Consider the following 13,131-nt stretch of genomic DNA (forward strand, 5'->3'; position numbering starts at 1 on the left):
TTTATTTTTTTAAACCTGTTACGTGTTACAATATATTTCTTTATAAATCACTTAATTTGTGTCTGTTCTTTTTTTTCCGCCCAGAGAGATTCACAGTTTTCTGTCAACTATTATTTGAAGTTTCACCAACACAATCAATATATGAATGAAATATTTTTTTAAAAAATGTTAAATTATTTTTGTGGCATGATTATTAAATATAGATTAGAAAAATGTAAATGTTGTCTCAGATGGGTAATTATCAGAAAAAATATATATTTATGCACTTATTGTGAAAAAGCTTGAATTGTTTACATATTTAAAACAACAGTAAAATGAAAAAATCCTAAAAATTAGTAAAAATGTTTAATTAGTAGGGATCTCTTGTAATCATGTTCAGAAAATAATAATAATAATTTATTCGATTCTCTTTACCTAAAATAACACCTTTTAAGGTTTAAAATCCAATTAAATAAAAATTGGGGACTTAGCAAACTGTTTTATATCGTTGAATTTAATTCGTCTTTGAATGCTTGTTTTCTTTAATTTTGACCAGTTCCTAATTTTCCTTTCCTTTCAGTGACGTGATTTATAAGTATTTGTAAAGTAGAAATCTTTATTCAACGCACAAACCTAATTTAACAATCTATTAAGCACGTTGAAGATCAGAAACCGGTCAGAATTAAAGAATATAAGTTTACAATGAAAGATAAAAAACGATAATAAAATTTTATGTAATGAATCGCTTTGTTTCATAAGGTGCACATCCTTCTGAGTACAATGAAATAAAATGCTTTAAATACATACCTATGTGATTACAATAAGTTTTTTTTAAAAAAAATCATTTTAACAAAATTAATAAATTTATATGAGTCAAAAGTTTTCTTTATATTCGTCGTTACTTCTAAATTTTTAAAAATATTGGAAATGTAAACGATTATTTTAGTTAATGTTAAAAAGTGATATTTTAAAAGAAAACATGTTGTACACCAAAAGATGTGTCTATTTATCTTTGTTTTAATCCTCAAAACTTATTAAATCTATTAATCCTACCACTATTGGGATTGACATTATTTCTCTGAAAATGTCAGTTCTCAGTGCACTAGTCAAAAACAATTTTTTTAAGTTAAACTCTTTCTTTTTACAACAAAAGTTGTAATTACAGAAATAAGACCCAAGTTAATTATTGCACCAGATGTTTTCTTCATGGAGAGAAACTTGTCTTTAATTACAAAATGCAGATAATCTAAAGTTAATTAAAATTCAAAGTTAAAAGTTTAACAGTACTGTATCACCCGCCTCCGAAAACTTCAATAATAATTTTTTTCTTAAACAAACTTACTAATACAACGAATAGTTTTACAGAATCATAAAATTATCCGAAGTTTAAATTTTTAATTCTGAAAAGATGGTAATTTGGTTACTGCTAGATATCTGATATAAACAGAGAAATTTAATTTTTTAAATTCAACATTTTTGAGAAAATTGAGTTGTTTTGTATGAATATGAGACAGCTTAATAAAAATGATCCTTTAAATCACAGTGGATGGCTTTGAACATCACAAAATTAAATAACTGTTGATCAATTACCCACACTTTTAACTAACTTCAGTTTCAGTACTCATCTCCTACTGGTCAATCTTAAACTTATGAGCGTGCGTAATATGTTCATACAAACAACTCTGAGAAAGGGGGAAAAAATCTTATAAAATTATATTACTTTTATTCATCTAAACGTAAAAAATTGAATGAAAACAACTAAATGATCTTTTTTTCTTTTAATCTAAAAATAACTATTCCACAAATCACTGCTCTCCAAATTAGTTCTGCCTCTCCAAATTTGCTTCTGTACCTTTTTTTTTCAAATCTACATATAAACAGTAGAAAAGTTTTTTAAAATAATCTTTTATAACATTTTATTTATTTAATTACGTTATTTACTCCTCAGGATTTTTCCAATTGCAAACCATTTCGATTACCTGAAAATGATCATAAATTGTAAAATTCAAACATACTAATATAAAATAACTTATTGTATTATTAATATTAGTAATGGTTAAAAAAGGACCATAAAGCTCCTTTATTTAAGGACCTTAATTGTTCAGAGGTAAGACAGATTAAAAATAATTACAATTCCAACTGAAAGATATTAAATTTACCCTTTCGAAATTATGGAGAAAGTTTTATAAATAATGTGGTGGCAAACTATTACAATAACTTCTTTTCTTAATAGTAATAATATTTATTATTATTATTATTTTTTTGCATCAGCAGGCTAGGCTATTAGTGCTTCTCTTCAGTACTAGCGTCACAATTTATTATTATTATATAACGTGAAGTGAACGTATTTAGTGAACTGGTTTTTACGCGGAGATTTTGGGTTTAAATCTAGCTGATCGCCTTTTGATTTTCTTTTAATAGGAGCATCTTACAGCTCACTAAATCTAGAACTGTCTGTAGACAGTGTTGTCTGTAACGAAAGAACACTGTCCAAAGACTGGCACCGCAACGAAAAAAGCTCTGGGCGTCAAAAAAATAATTATAAAAACAGAATAAGTTTTGAAACTTTTTGTTTACTTTCTCTTACTATAGTTACTTGTGACTTGAACAATCCGTTTTGAGGTCCGGAAAAGTGAATAAAAATAGGAACCTCAGAATTAATTTCGTTTGAAAACCTCCACGGTACCCAACAATATCTTAGCGAGGGAATTCCCTTAACCGAAGTAATTACTAAACACATTTTTTTTCGATTTTTGAAATTCCCTCGAAACTGACTTCGATGATTTCCTCTAAGTTTCATTTGCATACTTGCACATTGATCTAATTTTTATTTCCAGTATTTTTCTAGAAAAATTCTCTTTAGGGCAGTTCTATAGGATGCGTCGCTCTCCTCTAAAGTGTCCATTTAATTTAATGTCTGGTTTTACAACCTACACAAATGATTAGGTTTATGGCAATCATCAATAGTCTCAAATACACTTCAAAGCAACGCAATATACTATACATTATTTTAAAAAATAAAAGCGAGCTTGTTTTTCATACTTGTGACTTCAACCACTTTCAAAGATTCATTAGATTTTTGTAAAGAACTGGACTTACACGTTCTATCGAAAACTACGAAGTCTCACTGTGCTTAAAAGATACTAGCAATAACTTTCTCATAGTAAGAGTACTTCGCATCTGAAGCTATGTAAACAAAGTAAATTTTATACAGATCTATGATGTATCAATCAGAAGGAAGACGAAAATCTCAAACGAACTATGACTAACCTTACTTTTTCCCACGTATTACCTTCGTCTACTTGGTGTATCTCTCTGTATTGGATAATCAATTTAAAATTAAAGGATAATAATTTTCCTTCTTTTTATACTCTTCAACACTTGTCATTGGCACCCAGATGACTTCTCAGTCACTGGGCAATGAGCTCCAAAGGTTCCTTTAATAGAGCCCCTTTCATCCTTCCCCTACATGTTACAGCTATCAACGTACCAATTCTTTCGTTCCATCATCAGCAATCACTAGTGGGGTAATTTTCATAGGCTTTAAGAAAGTAACGAAATCATTCAATTCATCCAAAGAACAGTGGCTTGAGTAAGCAACTCTGAAATAAAGGACGTCTACTTGCACATAAAACTGTAAAAAAAAAAAAAATAAAAAAAAAATAAAAATATGAAGCAGAGAAGATTGAACCCTTAGTTTTTTTTCACTATTTATCAAATTTAACTACCTACTTCTGACTGATTATACTTCAAATTGACTTTTTTTAAAATGTTGCTTTAAATGTGTGCAGAAATCCTTATCAACATAAACTTAGTATCACTTACCTCATTCTGTTCAGCAACGTCTACATCAAAATAAAGAGCACTTGGTTTTATTTTCAAAACTTTATATTTAACATCCTTGAGAGGACAAGGACTACAATCCCTTCGATTAAACTAAACACAACGAAATATTAAACTTGCAGACATAGAATTAGATTTTAAACAGCATGTTACTAAATCACTGATATATAACGACGTTGTAAAAACCTTATAACTGCCTTCAACAGTTCCAATGCATTTTAACAAAGAATTTATACGTACCGAACAAAAGTGAATATCAGTTAAACTAATATCTGTCGTTATTAGGTTTTCCAATGGTTGAATAAACGAATGAAATCTATGGTATGAATAATCTGATACATGTATGAGCTTCTTGAACTCTTTGTACAACTCGATCATCAAGTATTCTATCCCAACTGATGCTAGAAATATTATTACACTTCTTTAAGAAAATTTAAATGGATTCAAACTTAATTTAATAAGTATATAAACAATTACCTGGAGGCAATATAGCTATATATGATACATTATACAATTTCTTTGATCTTATTATAATTTCTTTAATAATCTTGAAACTAGTCTCTCTGCTTGGAAATGTAGCGTAGCAGGCATCTGCAAATGTTGTGTCAAGATAGATGTTGTTTAATTTGATTAATTGCCCATTTTCAAACAAGGTTTGCGATTTTTCCAAGTCTTTGGTAGATAAACGAAAATCGCCAGTGTACAATACACGTCCTCCGTAAGATTCAAACAGCAACCTAAATAGTTCGGTCTTTGTTACTAAAAGTGGACATCTTAAAACTCTCTCCAAAATTTGAATAATGTGACTAGCTATTTTTGAATTACAGAATGCTTGGAATAGGAATCTCTAGGGATAGTGTGGTTCGGCCAAGTGAATAATAACAGAAATATTCGCCATTTTTGTTAGAAAGATTCCTGCTTTATATTAAATAAAAATTAAAACTGTAGAGTAAAGGGAAAAACGCGGAAAGATGAAAGGCAATATTTAGTTCAGTGGAGGGTCATTTGCACGAATACATTTGACATAAAAATAGTAAATACAAAATATTATAACGACAAAATGTTATTCTTAATAATTGAGAAAATCAAAAATTTAAATTTACTTTTTTTTTTAATTTTAAGACCAAAAAATGTAGGATCTGTCTCAACAGTGCACAAAAAAAGCTACCTTGCATTTTCCCTGAAGAGGTTTATTATCTCACAACTGGTTTTATATATATGTATGTTTTGGAAGGAATTCCCATCATTCAATTATTTTATTCCAATTTTTAGTCTAGCTAGCAGTCTTGCTTTAAGCGAATTTCAAACAGTAGTAAACAGTTACCTTGCAAAAAATTGTAAAAGTTTAAATTATGCAATCAAAATTAATTTGCAATGTTAACTGATCAGTACATGCCCTGGGAATGGCCTAGTACCTAGGTCTAAAGCTTGGCAATGACAAAAAATAAGACTGGAATTGGCATAAATTTCTTTTCCCTCTTGGATGAATCAATCAGTTGCCAAAACAAATTTTTAGCACTTTATAATGAACTAAATTCAGACGAAAATTCCACAAGTTTTTCTCTTTGTCCGAACCTTAAATTCCTTAAGTCTAAAAGAATGTTAACAAATTATTTAAAAATGCCAGAAAATCTATAGTTCGATTTTTATATATATATATAAATTGTATAAAATAATGAGATTCTTCAGTAGTTAAAAAATAATTCTGCCTTAAAAATTATAAATTCTTACATTATTGATCCAGGACAATGGCCAGCTCTTAGTGGAGTTACTTTTACGCAAATGTCACCTTTGGCAATATATACTGGATCCTCATTTTCTAACATATAAATTTTTTCGCTAGGTATTTGTATTTCTGGATCTCTCTCCATAAATGTTTTCGTAATTTCAGAACAATAAAAGTATACATCACTCTGATCTTTAAATATTTGATTAAATGAGGGGGAAGATATTCCACGCATATGATCTACAATAGACAAAAGATAAAAATAAGTTACTAATATTAGTATTAATCTATAAAGTTTCTAAAATTAAAATAAATGTCTATTCAAAATTATTATCTAGTCTGTAGTTAAAAAATCTTACAGAAAAAACAATTGCATGGTTGATTCCATTTAGTTTAGAAATTAATTTTAACTAAAACTTCAGATGCCTTAAAAATCTTATTGATTGGTAGGGAAACTGGGAATGTACTAAACTACTTTTACGAAAAAGAAAAACTGACTGGTAGCAGTTTCGAGCAATCTGCAGTTCACATTCGCATTTAATTACGGTTATCCATTTAAAAAAAAAAACCAACAAAAAATCTGAAATTTTACAGCGTTGTGATCTACAATTATTTTCTGGTCACAAGCTGACCAAACGATAATTAAGGTAGTGCAGAGGAATAAAACTAAGTATACCAGTACTTATTACTTTTTTATTAAAAATTAAATATTTGAAAAAGAAACTTGTGCACAATATATACATTTGTTTCATAAAAGAAACAAAGTAAAGAGGGCGATATCCCAGTCAATCGATAATGTTAGGACCCGGACAAGGTGAATGAGAAGAGTCCCTAAACAGTGGCGAACGGGAGATAAAGAAATGCCGGAAAGCGAGATAAAGAAGGGAAGACGATTTTAAGATATAGGAAGTAAATGAGGAATTAAACTTTAAACAAATGACTTACGCGATTAGATAGAGAGGATTACTGCAAAAAATTAGCAAAGTTCACGTTGACGGAATTTAAGCTTTAATAAATAATAGTTTCTAATTCTATTAAATGCTGATTTTTTTTATTTAAAATAATTTTTGTCATAATTATAATAAGATTTAAATGGTTGAGTTCTAGCTTTTGATCGGGAAGGCACTTTTTTTTATTTAGTCACGTTTATTTAAAAATTTGGCTGTTTGAACTGTGTTTCTTATAGAGAATTAGTTTACTATAATTCGTATAAAACTGTGCTGTATAAGTGTGATTATTATATGTGAAATTGTGCGAAAATAGTGGAAAAATTCATAAAAAAAATGGAAAGTACAGATAGATTGTAGCGGACTTTAGTTACATAGTAAATAAGATAGTTCAGATAGTGGGGTCTCTTTCACTGCACGTATCTGTTCGTCGGCTGTTCATTTAAAATTGATCTGTCAGCCTGCTTATACATCTAATTAATAAAGGAGAGAGTTCAGAAAAATCTGTCATTATAAATGATTTAATGGAATCAATCAAAAAATTCCATAACGAGTTTTTAAAGAAAAATGATGAAATTATGAATAAAATCAAAGTTACCGACCAAAAAATAAATACATTTATGGAAAATTTACAGCAAAATACTGATAAAATTACAGAGTTAGAAAAGAACTTTAAAAGCTAGGAAGATAATTATAAAGAAAAAAATTTACTTTTACTTAATTTCCCTAAAAAAGTAATGCAAAATTTAAGACTTGGGAAAAAGAAATAGAATCAAATTTTTCGTGACATTTTGAAAACTACTATTACTTTGAAATATATTGATGCGATTTAAAGAACAAGGAAAACTCAGGGAAAAGGACCTGTTTTAGAATAGATTTTTAAATTATTAGGTTTATATTAGAATTAGATTTCTGGCTTTACGAAGTAAATTCGCAGTATTGAGGACTTAATAATTTGAAAGGCAAACCATTTCTGAACACTTCCCTATAGACATGAGAGAAGGAAGAAGGAAGCTCTACCCGTTTTGGGAGGTGGCTAGAAAACAAAACAAGCGAGCATACATGAAGTATAAGTCAGTTATGTCGGGTAAGGTGTAGAATCTGAAAGAGCTGGTCAATAAGTACGGAGAAGCTGTCAGTCCCTCTTCAGAAAGAGAATTAGCAGATCATTCACTAAGTAAGGGATTGGAAAATTTATCTGATGGAACTTTAAGAAATAGGCTAACTGATCTGAGGTGACTTCTTCAAGTTATGACTTAAATCTTTTGCTGTCTTGTGTTCGTGGATGTAAGAAAATAACATTATTCACAAATGCAGTGGGCAAATGTTTTTTGATACATTACATTTGTTTTTTTTTTTTAAGTTTTCTTTAACAAAAATAGATATGGAATTTTTGTTTTAATCTTCACTGATTCTTACAACTTACGTGAGTGAAGATAGGTGCAAATTCCATTAAAATATTTGTGAAACTTTCGTTTTCTATAAAAGCCGTTATCTAGGAATAAACAGATAATAAACTTAAATATGAGTTAATTTCCTGTTTAACTGTAACTCTTAAAATTAAAGTATACACACAAAAACAGAAGAAAAGAAATTGCTTGCCAATATAACCAGAAAACAACGATATGATAACCAGACTTGAGTACTTTTTGACCAGAAATAAAAACATAGTTAATTATTTTATCAAAATAATCCCGCATTATATTCTCTAGCCCCTTTCCAAAAGGAAAACACGGTTCGAATCCAGCTGCTGTCCCTTAGTATACATTTTACTAGGAGCTTCTTATAGCTCACTGTCCGGTAAAGGACATTGTTGTCTGAAACGAGAGAACACTGACACGAGGCCGGCAGTACGCATAATAAATGTAAGAGGTTAAGTCGGCATACAGCTCTTTGTGAAGTGTTTTCTAAATATTAGGACTCCAGAAAAAAAGTTTACTAAATGTATTTTCTTTCTTTTCAAAAAATACTTTCGGTACGTTCAACTTTGTAGCCTCAAAAACTTTTTTTTTGTTTAAATTTGCAAAAGGCTTATTTACATTGGAACCATTTCGGCAAATTAAAAATAATCATACTTCTTGCTGCTAATATATGGAAACAGTAAGTCATATAAGTAGATTAAATTATATAATCCTTATCTTAATTACCTCGATGGAAATGCGACAAAAAAAATGCTTTTCCACCTTCAAAATCTTCAAAGTGGTCAATTACACAAAATTGAAAACCTTCTTCTTCAAGTTTGCCACGAAATGCATTCATTTTTCCTTAAGTTCTTTTACAGTTTTTTTCGCATTATAAATGGACAACCTCCATTCGTGTTCAAATAACTACATGAGAAATCACAAAATTTTAATGAGTAAAATAAAATTAAAAATATAAGTGAAACAGTTAGCTAGTAACACTTCATAATTACTTAACTTTACGATGTCATACTGTTGTTGAAATCACGATTATTCATTTCTTGATTTGTTTCTTCAGCCCGCAACAAATCGCGTTCTAAAAAGTCTGTAACAATATTTTAGTAAACTAATAAAATAAATTGACTTAAAAATCAAATCTTAGGCAATTTGTTCAATATTCCCAGTTCCTCAGCCAATAGCAATAAGATATTTGCATTTATGTATTGGCTGAACTAAAGCTGTAGTTGTGATTTAGGTGAGAAGGTTAAATGTGTTTACATTTTACCATGTAATACAAAAATATACCGCCAGATCATAGTACTTCACTTTTAGAATTAAGCAATTAGATTCACTTTTCAGGTATATTTGATAAAAATCAAGCCTTTTTTGATCGTGCTTTTCAATCAAGTTCAATCAAATAATTTATTTCTATAATTAAACAAAAAATTCCTAATTTAATAAAATTATTTATTACAATATCACACATTACAACTAAGAATTCATAGATAATTTAAAAAGGCTGCTAGAGAGCCGATGAACATAATTTAAGTTCGAGAGAAATTTTAGTATACAAATAAAATAAGAGGAAAATTTTTGGTGTAAAATACATATTTCTGTTTTTAGTTTCAATATGCAGAAATTACTAAAAGTTTAGTTTCCCTGAAGTAAAAGAAATAATAAAAATACCAAAATAACAATTTATATGATTTGTTTGCTAGGTGTTTCGAGCATTAAATAATTCCATTTCAATTAGTATCCTCAACAATTTTAAGTCCTTCGATCAATTATGAACTGTGCAAGCCATTATCATGGCTTAATATTGCCTTGTGCTGTGAATTGTCCAAACCTTGAGATGTTAAATCTTTTGTCATTATATTGAACCTGACAAGAACTTTTCCTTGGCTACGAACACGAGTTACTGAAAATGATAATGTTTGTAAATTATAGCCTGCTGTTTGATCATGTATTTTAACAAATACCTCGTGACAATACACAAGAAAAAAAAATTGAAAGTGAAATTATGTAGTAACACAATAAATGTTAACATAAGTTACACCTTCTCTTCCATCTCCTTGTGCGAGAACCCTTGGATCTATATATTCTGGTCTGCGCCCCGTTAGCCACGAAGTGATTTTTTGTAGAAAAGAACTAGATTCAGGCACGAACATGGTTACACTACAAAATAAATCACAAAAAATCCAAATAGAAAATTAGTTCTTATACATTCAACTTAATAAAGAGAATTCTTGATACAAATGTTCATTCATACACTCTTTAATATCTTTTAACAATTCTGGTCGCCTGAGTTTACATTTTACCGTAAATAGTATTCTTAGGATGTTATTGTAAAGAGAAAAGTAATACTCATTGCACCTACATACAAAGTTAGGAGAGAGAGATTAAGCAATTAGATTCACTTTTCAGGTATATTTGATAAAAATCAAGCCTTTTTTGATTGTGCTGCGCAAAATATCTGTTATTCTTCAGGCGACTGTCAAACTTACTATAATCTACTAAGGATAAGATTGAGTACATTATATTTGGATTGAAACAATATGCTTAATTAAACATATACATCAACGTGTAAAGCAAAACCTAAAGCACTTTTAATTATGAGTAATTAGATAAGTCAACGTAGCGTTAAAACGCGTAAATCGATTTTCATAAATAAGGTTACATTCGAATCGAAATTTCATGCAGACGTGAAGCTCTTCTAAAATTATCATTATTTAATTAAGGTGCTTTAACATCTAAGGTCATTCGTGCCCATAACATTTTTCAGTGCACTACTGGCCTCCAGACAATTTCTCCCGTAACAGACAATACTGTCATTCTCCGGACAGTGGGCTGTAAGAACCTAGAAAGAGAAAATATATGAATATCAACAGCTGGATGTGAAACCAGAGTCTCCGCGTGAGAATCCATTACACTAACCACTGAGCTATTCTGTCCCCTTCTAAAATTATTATTAATAATTACTCAGGACAGTGGACAGTTTAATAATAATTGAAAAATGGCAATACTGTTCATACTAGAAGTGAGAGAGAGACAAAAAAGTAACACAGCTAATTTGAAATTATTACCGTTTATTCCATTGCCCTGCAGATATAGGTACATGACAAACACCATATCCTCTGACTACATCGTTTCCAAAAGTATCTATTCCATAAACACTAAGTATAAGTTGAGGCCCTGAAACAATAATAATAATAATTATTTTTAGTCCCGGGTTCGAATCCAGCAGCTGACCCTTAGATTTTCTCTTCCTAGGAGCTTCTTACAGCTCACTGTCCGGTGATGGACAGTGTTGTCTGTAACGAGAGAACACTGTCCGGAGGCCGGCAGTGCACTGGAAAAAGCTCCGGGCGCTAATAACCTCAGATGTTGATGCGCCAAAAAAAAAAAAAAAAAAAAAAATTATTTTTAGTGAAGAAATTATCCTGTTGACAAATAAATAAATATTAAATGAGAAAGAGAGTTCTGATAAAATCAAGACAAAAAAAATAAGATTTCAGCATTTGCGTTTGCTAATAATCTATTTTCTGTGTTTTGTTTGCAACAAAATATCTGTTAACATGACACATTAAATAATACTAACATCCATGGGGATTAGTTCCTTTAAAAGAAATCTCCAGTGGAAAATTCCAAAGTAATAACTGATTATCATCACCACTTCTTTTGGCCACCTGAGATATTCCTTCTTCGGCGCCCTTAAGATAAACATCGGAATGAAAAAACTAATTTATTTCATGATCATCAAATGCAACCAACATTATAGTATTCTATCATTTTTTAAATTTCAGTCAAAATAAAACAAAAAACTTAAGTGACATTTTCTGGGAAAACAAAGCTGGTGCAGAAGGTTCTTAAAAAAAACAAACTAATCAACCAAAATTTAATTAATTTATTCGAACATCTAACATCCTCTCTTAGGTACATATCAAAAAAGTTAAAATATCCTTTTTTTGAAAGAAATGAATTGTTTCACTGAGTGCATACTAATATCTATTCCTTCTTCCTCTTTCTTTTATCTTTTCTTACATCCAAATTGAGATAACCCTTGAACTTTTTTTCAAATTTTGAAGATTTTCAAATATAGGAAACTGACCAAGAAGTACTAAAATTATGCTCAATTCTTAACAGTATTGTGAAAGTTCCTAATTACTGTACAAACAAAAATTAAAAATGAAACAAATATGTATTTAATCAAGAAAATGTTTTATGTTTATTTCCTTCTTAAATTCTACAAAAAGAAACTTTTGTAAACTACGTTCTAAAAGTCTTAGAATAAAGTTGAGTGAAAGTAAGCAATAGCTTAAAAACTTAAATTCCTTCTGATTTGTACATAAAATTGTGGAATTTGAACCAATACATACCGTAGTAATGTCCCAATCTTGTCCGTACATGAATGAATACTTGCAATACACATGGTCATACTCTGGAAAATCTGCTGATTCTATCTGACCTACAACGGACAATACAAATGCACTCATACTAATTTACAAGAGACGTGATGTCATCCATCCACTACACATAATACGCTACTGGTTCAATCAACACAAAACACTGTCACTATAGTAACGTAAAAAACACATGCTCTGATGATCATATGTAGCTATTTACCTTAAACGATAGATTAATTTTGAAACAACGATCGTTAAAGGACCATTTTTTTTTGTCGTATACTTAATACTAGAAATCTCGGATTTGATATTTTCTAGCAATTGGTTTTCCAAGTCAATTTTCATAATTATTTGATAAAGGTATTAAAAATACTCACTAGTTTTATATCTACATTAAATCACATACCATGTAATTTGAGAAATTAATTTAAGAACTTAATAACAGAAATTCTTCTTACTTCCCTGCTAGATAAGATAGCTCTTTTTAAATTTAACTCAAATATTGAAATTTTAGTGCATACAACTACAGTGTATAAATGATATTAATCTGATATCAAAATGCTAGCAAAGTATTATATCATTATTGAATAATAAGCTGATGGCAAGAAATGAGTCCAATTATGTTGGGGTAAGAAACGTACATATACTAATGTACTTTCAGTAACCTGGATCTTAACAATCAGCGTTTGAGTCTTACCTTAGAAATAGGAAGTTTATTGAAAAGTTATAAACCAATATGTGTATAATGAACAAAATTGTAGTAGTGAACAACATTATAAATAAACTATAATCATTTTTTTTTGGTAAATGTTCTGTATAAGGACTAGCAACTT

At 29.5% G+C, this 13,131-nt stretch overlaps 3 protein-coding genes and 1 long non-coding RNA gene across 10 annotated transcripts in view; 2 read left to right on the plus strand and 2 right to left on the minus strand.

The window, feature by feature from the left end:
• Positions 1-783, plus strand: part of sbm (L-type amino acid transporter sobremesa) — a 46,345-nt gene extending 45,562 nt beyond the window's left edge. For all 3 annotated transcript variants that reach the window (XM_074125467.1, XM_074125468.1, XM_074125466.1), the window contains exon 12: positions 85-783. In XM_074125467.1, coding sequence (XP_073981568.1) covers positions 85-149 — 65 coding nt within the window. In that variant the 3' untranslated portion in view covers positions 150-783. The remainder of the gene's footprint in view (positions 1-84) is intronic.
• Positions 384-9,054, minus strand: Snm1 (DNA cross-link repair protein snm1). Of its 4 annotated transcripts, none has more exons than XM_074125470.1 (8): positions 8,914-9,054; positions 8,643-8,822; positions 5,554-5,788; positions 4,300-4,559; positions 4,063-4,223; positions 3,805-3,915; positions 3,470-3,613; positions 384-1,958 (listed from the first exon to the last, which is right to left on the minus strand). In XM_074125470.1, exons 2-8 carry the CDS (start codon positions 8,752-8,754, stop codon positions 1,917-1,919), a joined length of 1,065 nt encoding a protein of 354 aa, XP_073981571.1. In that variant the 5' UTR covers positions 8,755-8,822; positions 8,914-9,054; the 3' UTR covers positions 384-1,916. The 4 variants fall into 4 exon arrangements, 3 of the variants coding, with proteins under 3 accessions (XP_073981571.1, XP_073981572.1, XP_073981570.1); XM_074125471.1 differs by having other exon boundaries at positions 8,643-8,819; positions 8,910-9,050; XM_074125469.1 differs by having other exon boundaries at positions 8,909-9,049.
• On the minus strand, positions 8,788-12,413 carry B9d1 (B9 domain-containing protein 1). Of its 2 annotated transcripts, XM_074125478.1 has the most exons (6): positions 12,272-12,413; positions 11,494-11,605; positions 10,979-11,087; positions 10,690-10,752; positions 9,952-10,070; positions 8,788-9,813 (listed from the first exon to the last, which is right to left on the minus strand). In XM_074125478.1, exons 1-6 carry the CDS (start codon positions 12,386-12,388, stop codon positions 9,680-9,682), a joined length of 654 nt encoding a protein of 217 aa, XP_073981579.1. In that variant the 5' UTR covers positions 12,389-12,413; the 3' UTR covers positions 8,788-9,679. The 2 variants fall into 2 exon arrangements, with proteins under 2 accessions (XP_073981579.1, XP_073981580.1); XM_074125479.1 differs by lacking the exon at positions 10,690-10,752.
• Positions 12,414-12,518: 105 nt separating this feature from the next.
• Positions 12,519-13,106, plus strand: LOC141452924 (uncharacterized). Its single transcript, XR_012457681.1, has 2 exons — positions 12,519-12,658; positions 12,813-13,106. It is a non-coding gene; the product is annotated as an uncharacterized lncRNA (long non-coding RNA).
• The last annotated feature ends 25 nt before the right edge of the window (positions 13,107-13,131 follow it).

This window comes from Rhodnius prolixus, unplaced genomic scaffold, assembly GCF_049639745.1.
Source record: "Rhodnius prolixus isolate KJV_2025 unplaced genomic scaffold, Rpr scaffold_3, whole genome shotgun sequence".
Lineage (NCBI taxonomy): Eukaryota > Metazoa > Arthropoda > Insecta > Hemiptera > Reduviidae > Rhodnius > Rhodnius prolixus.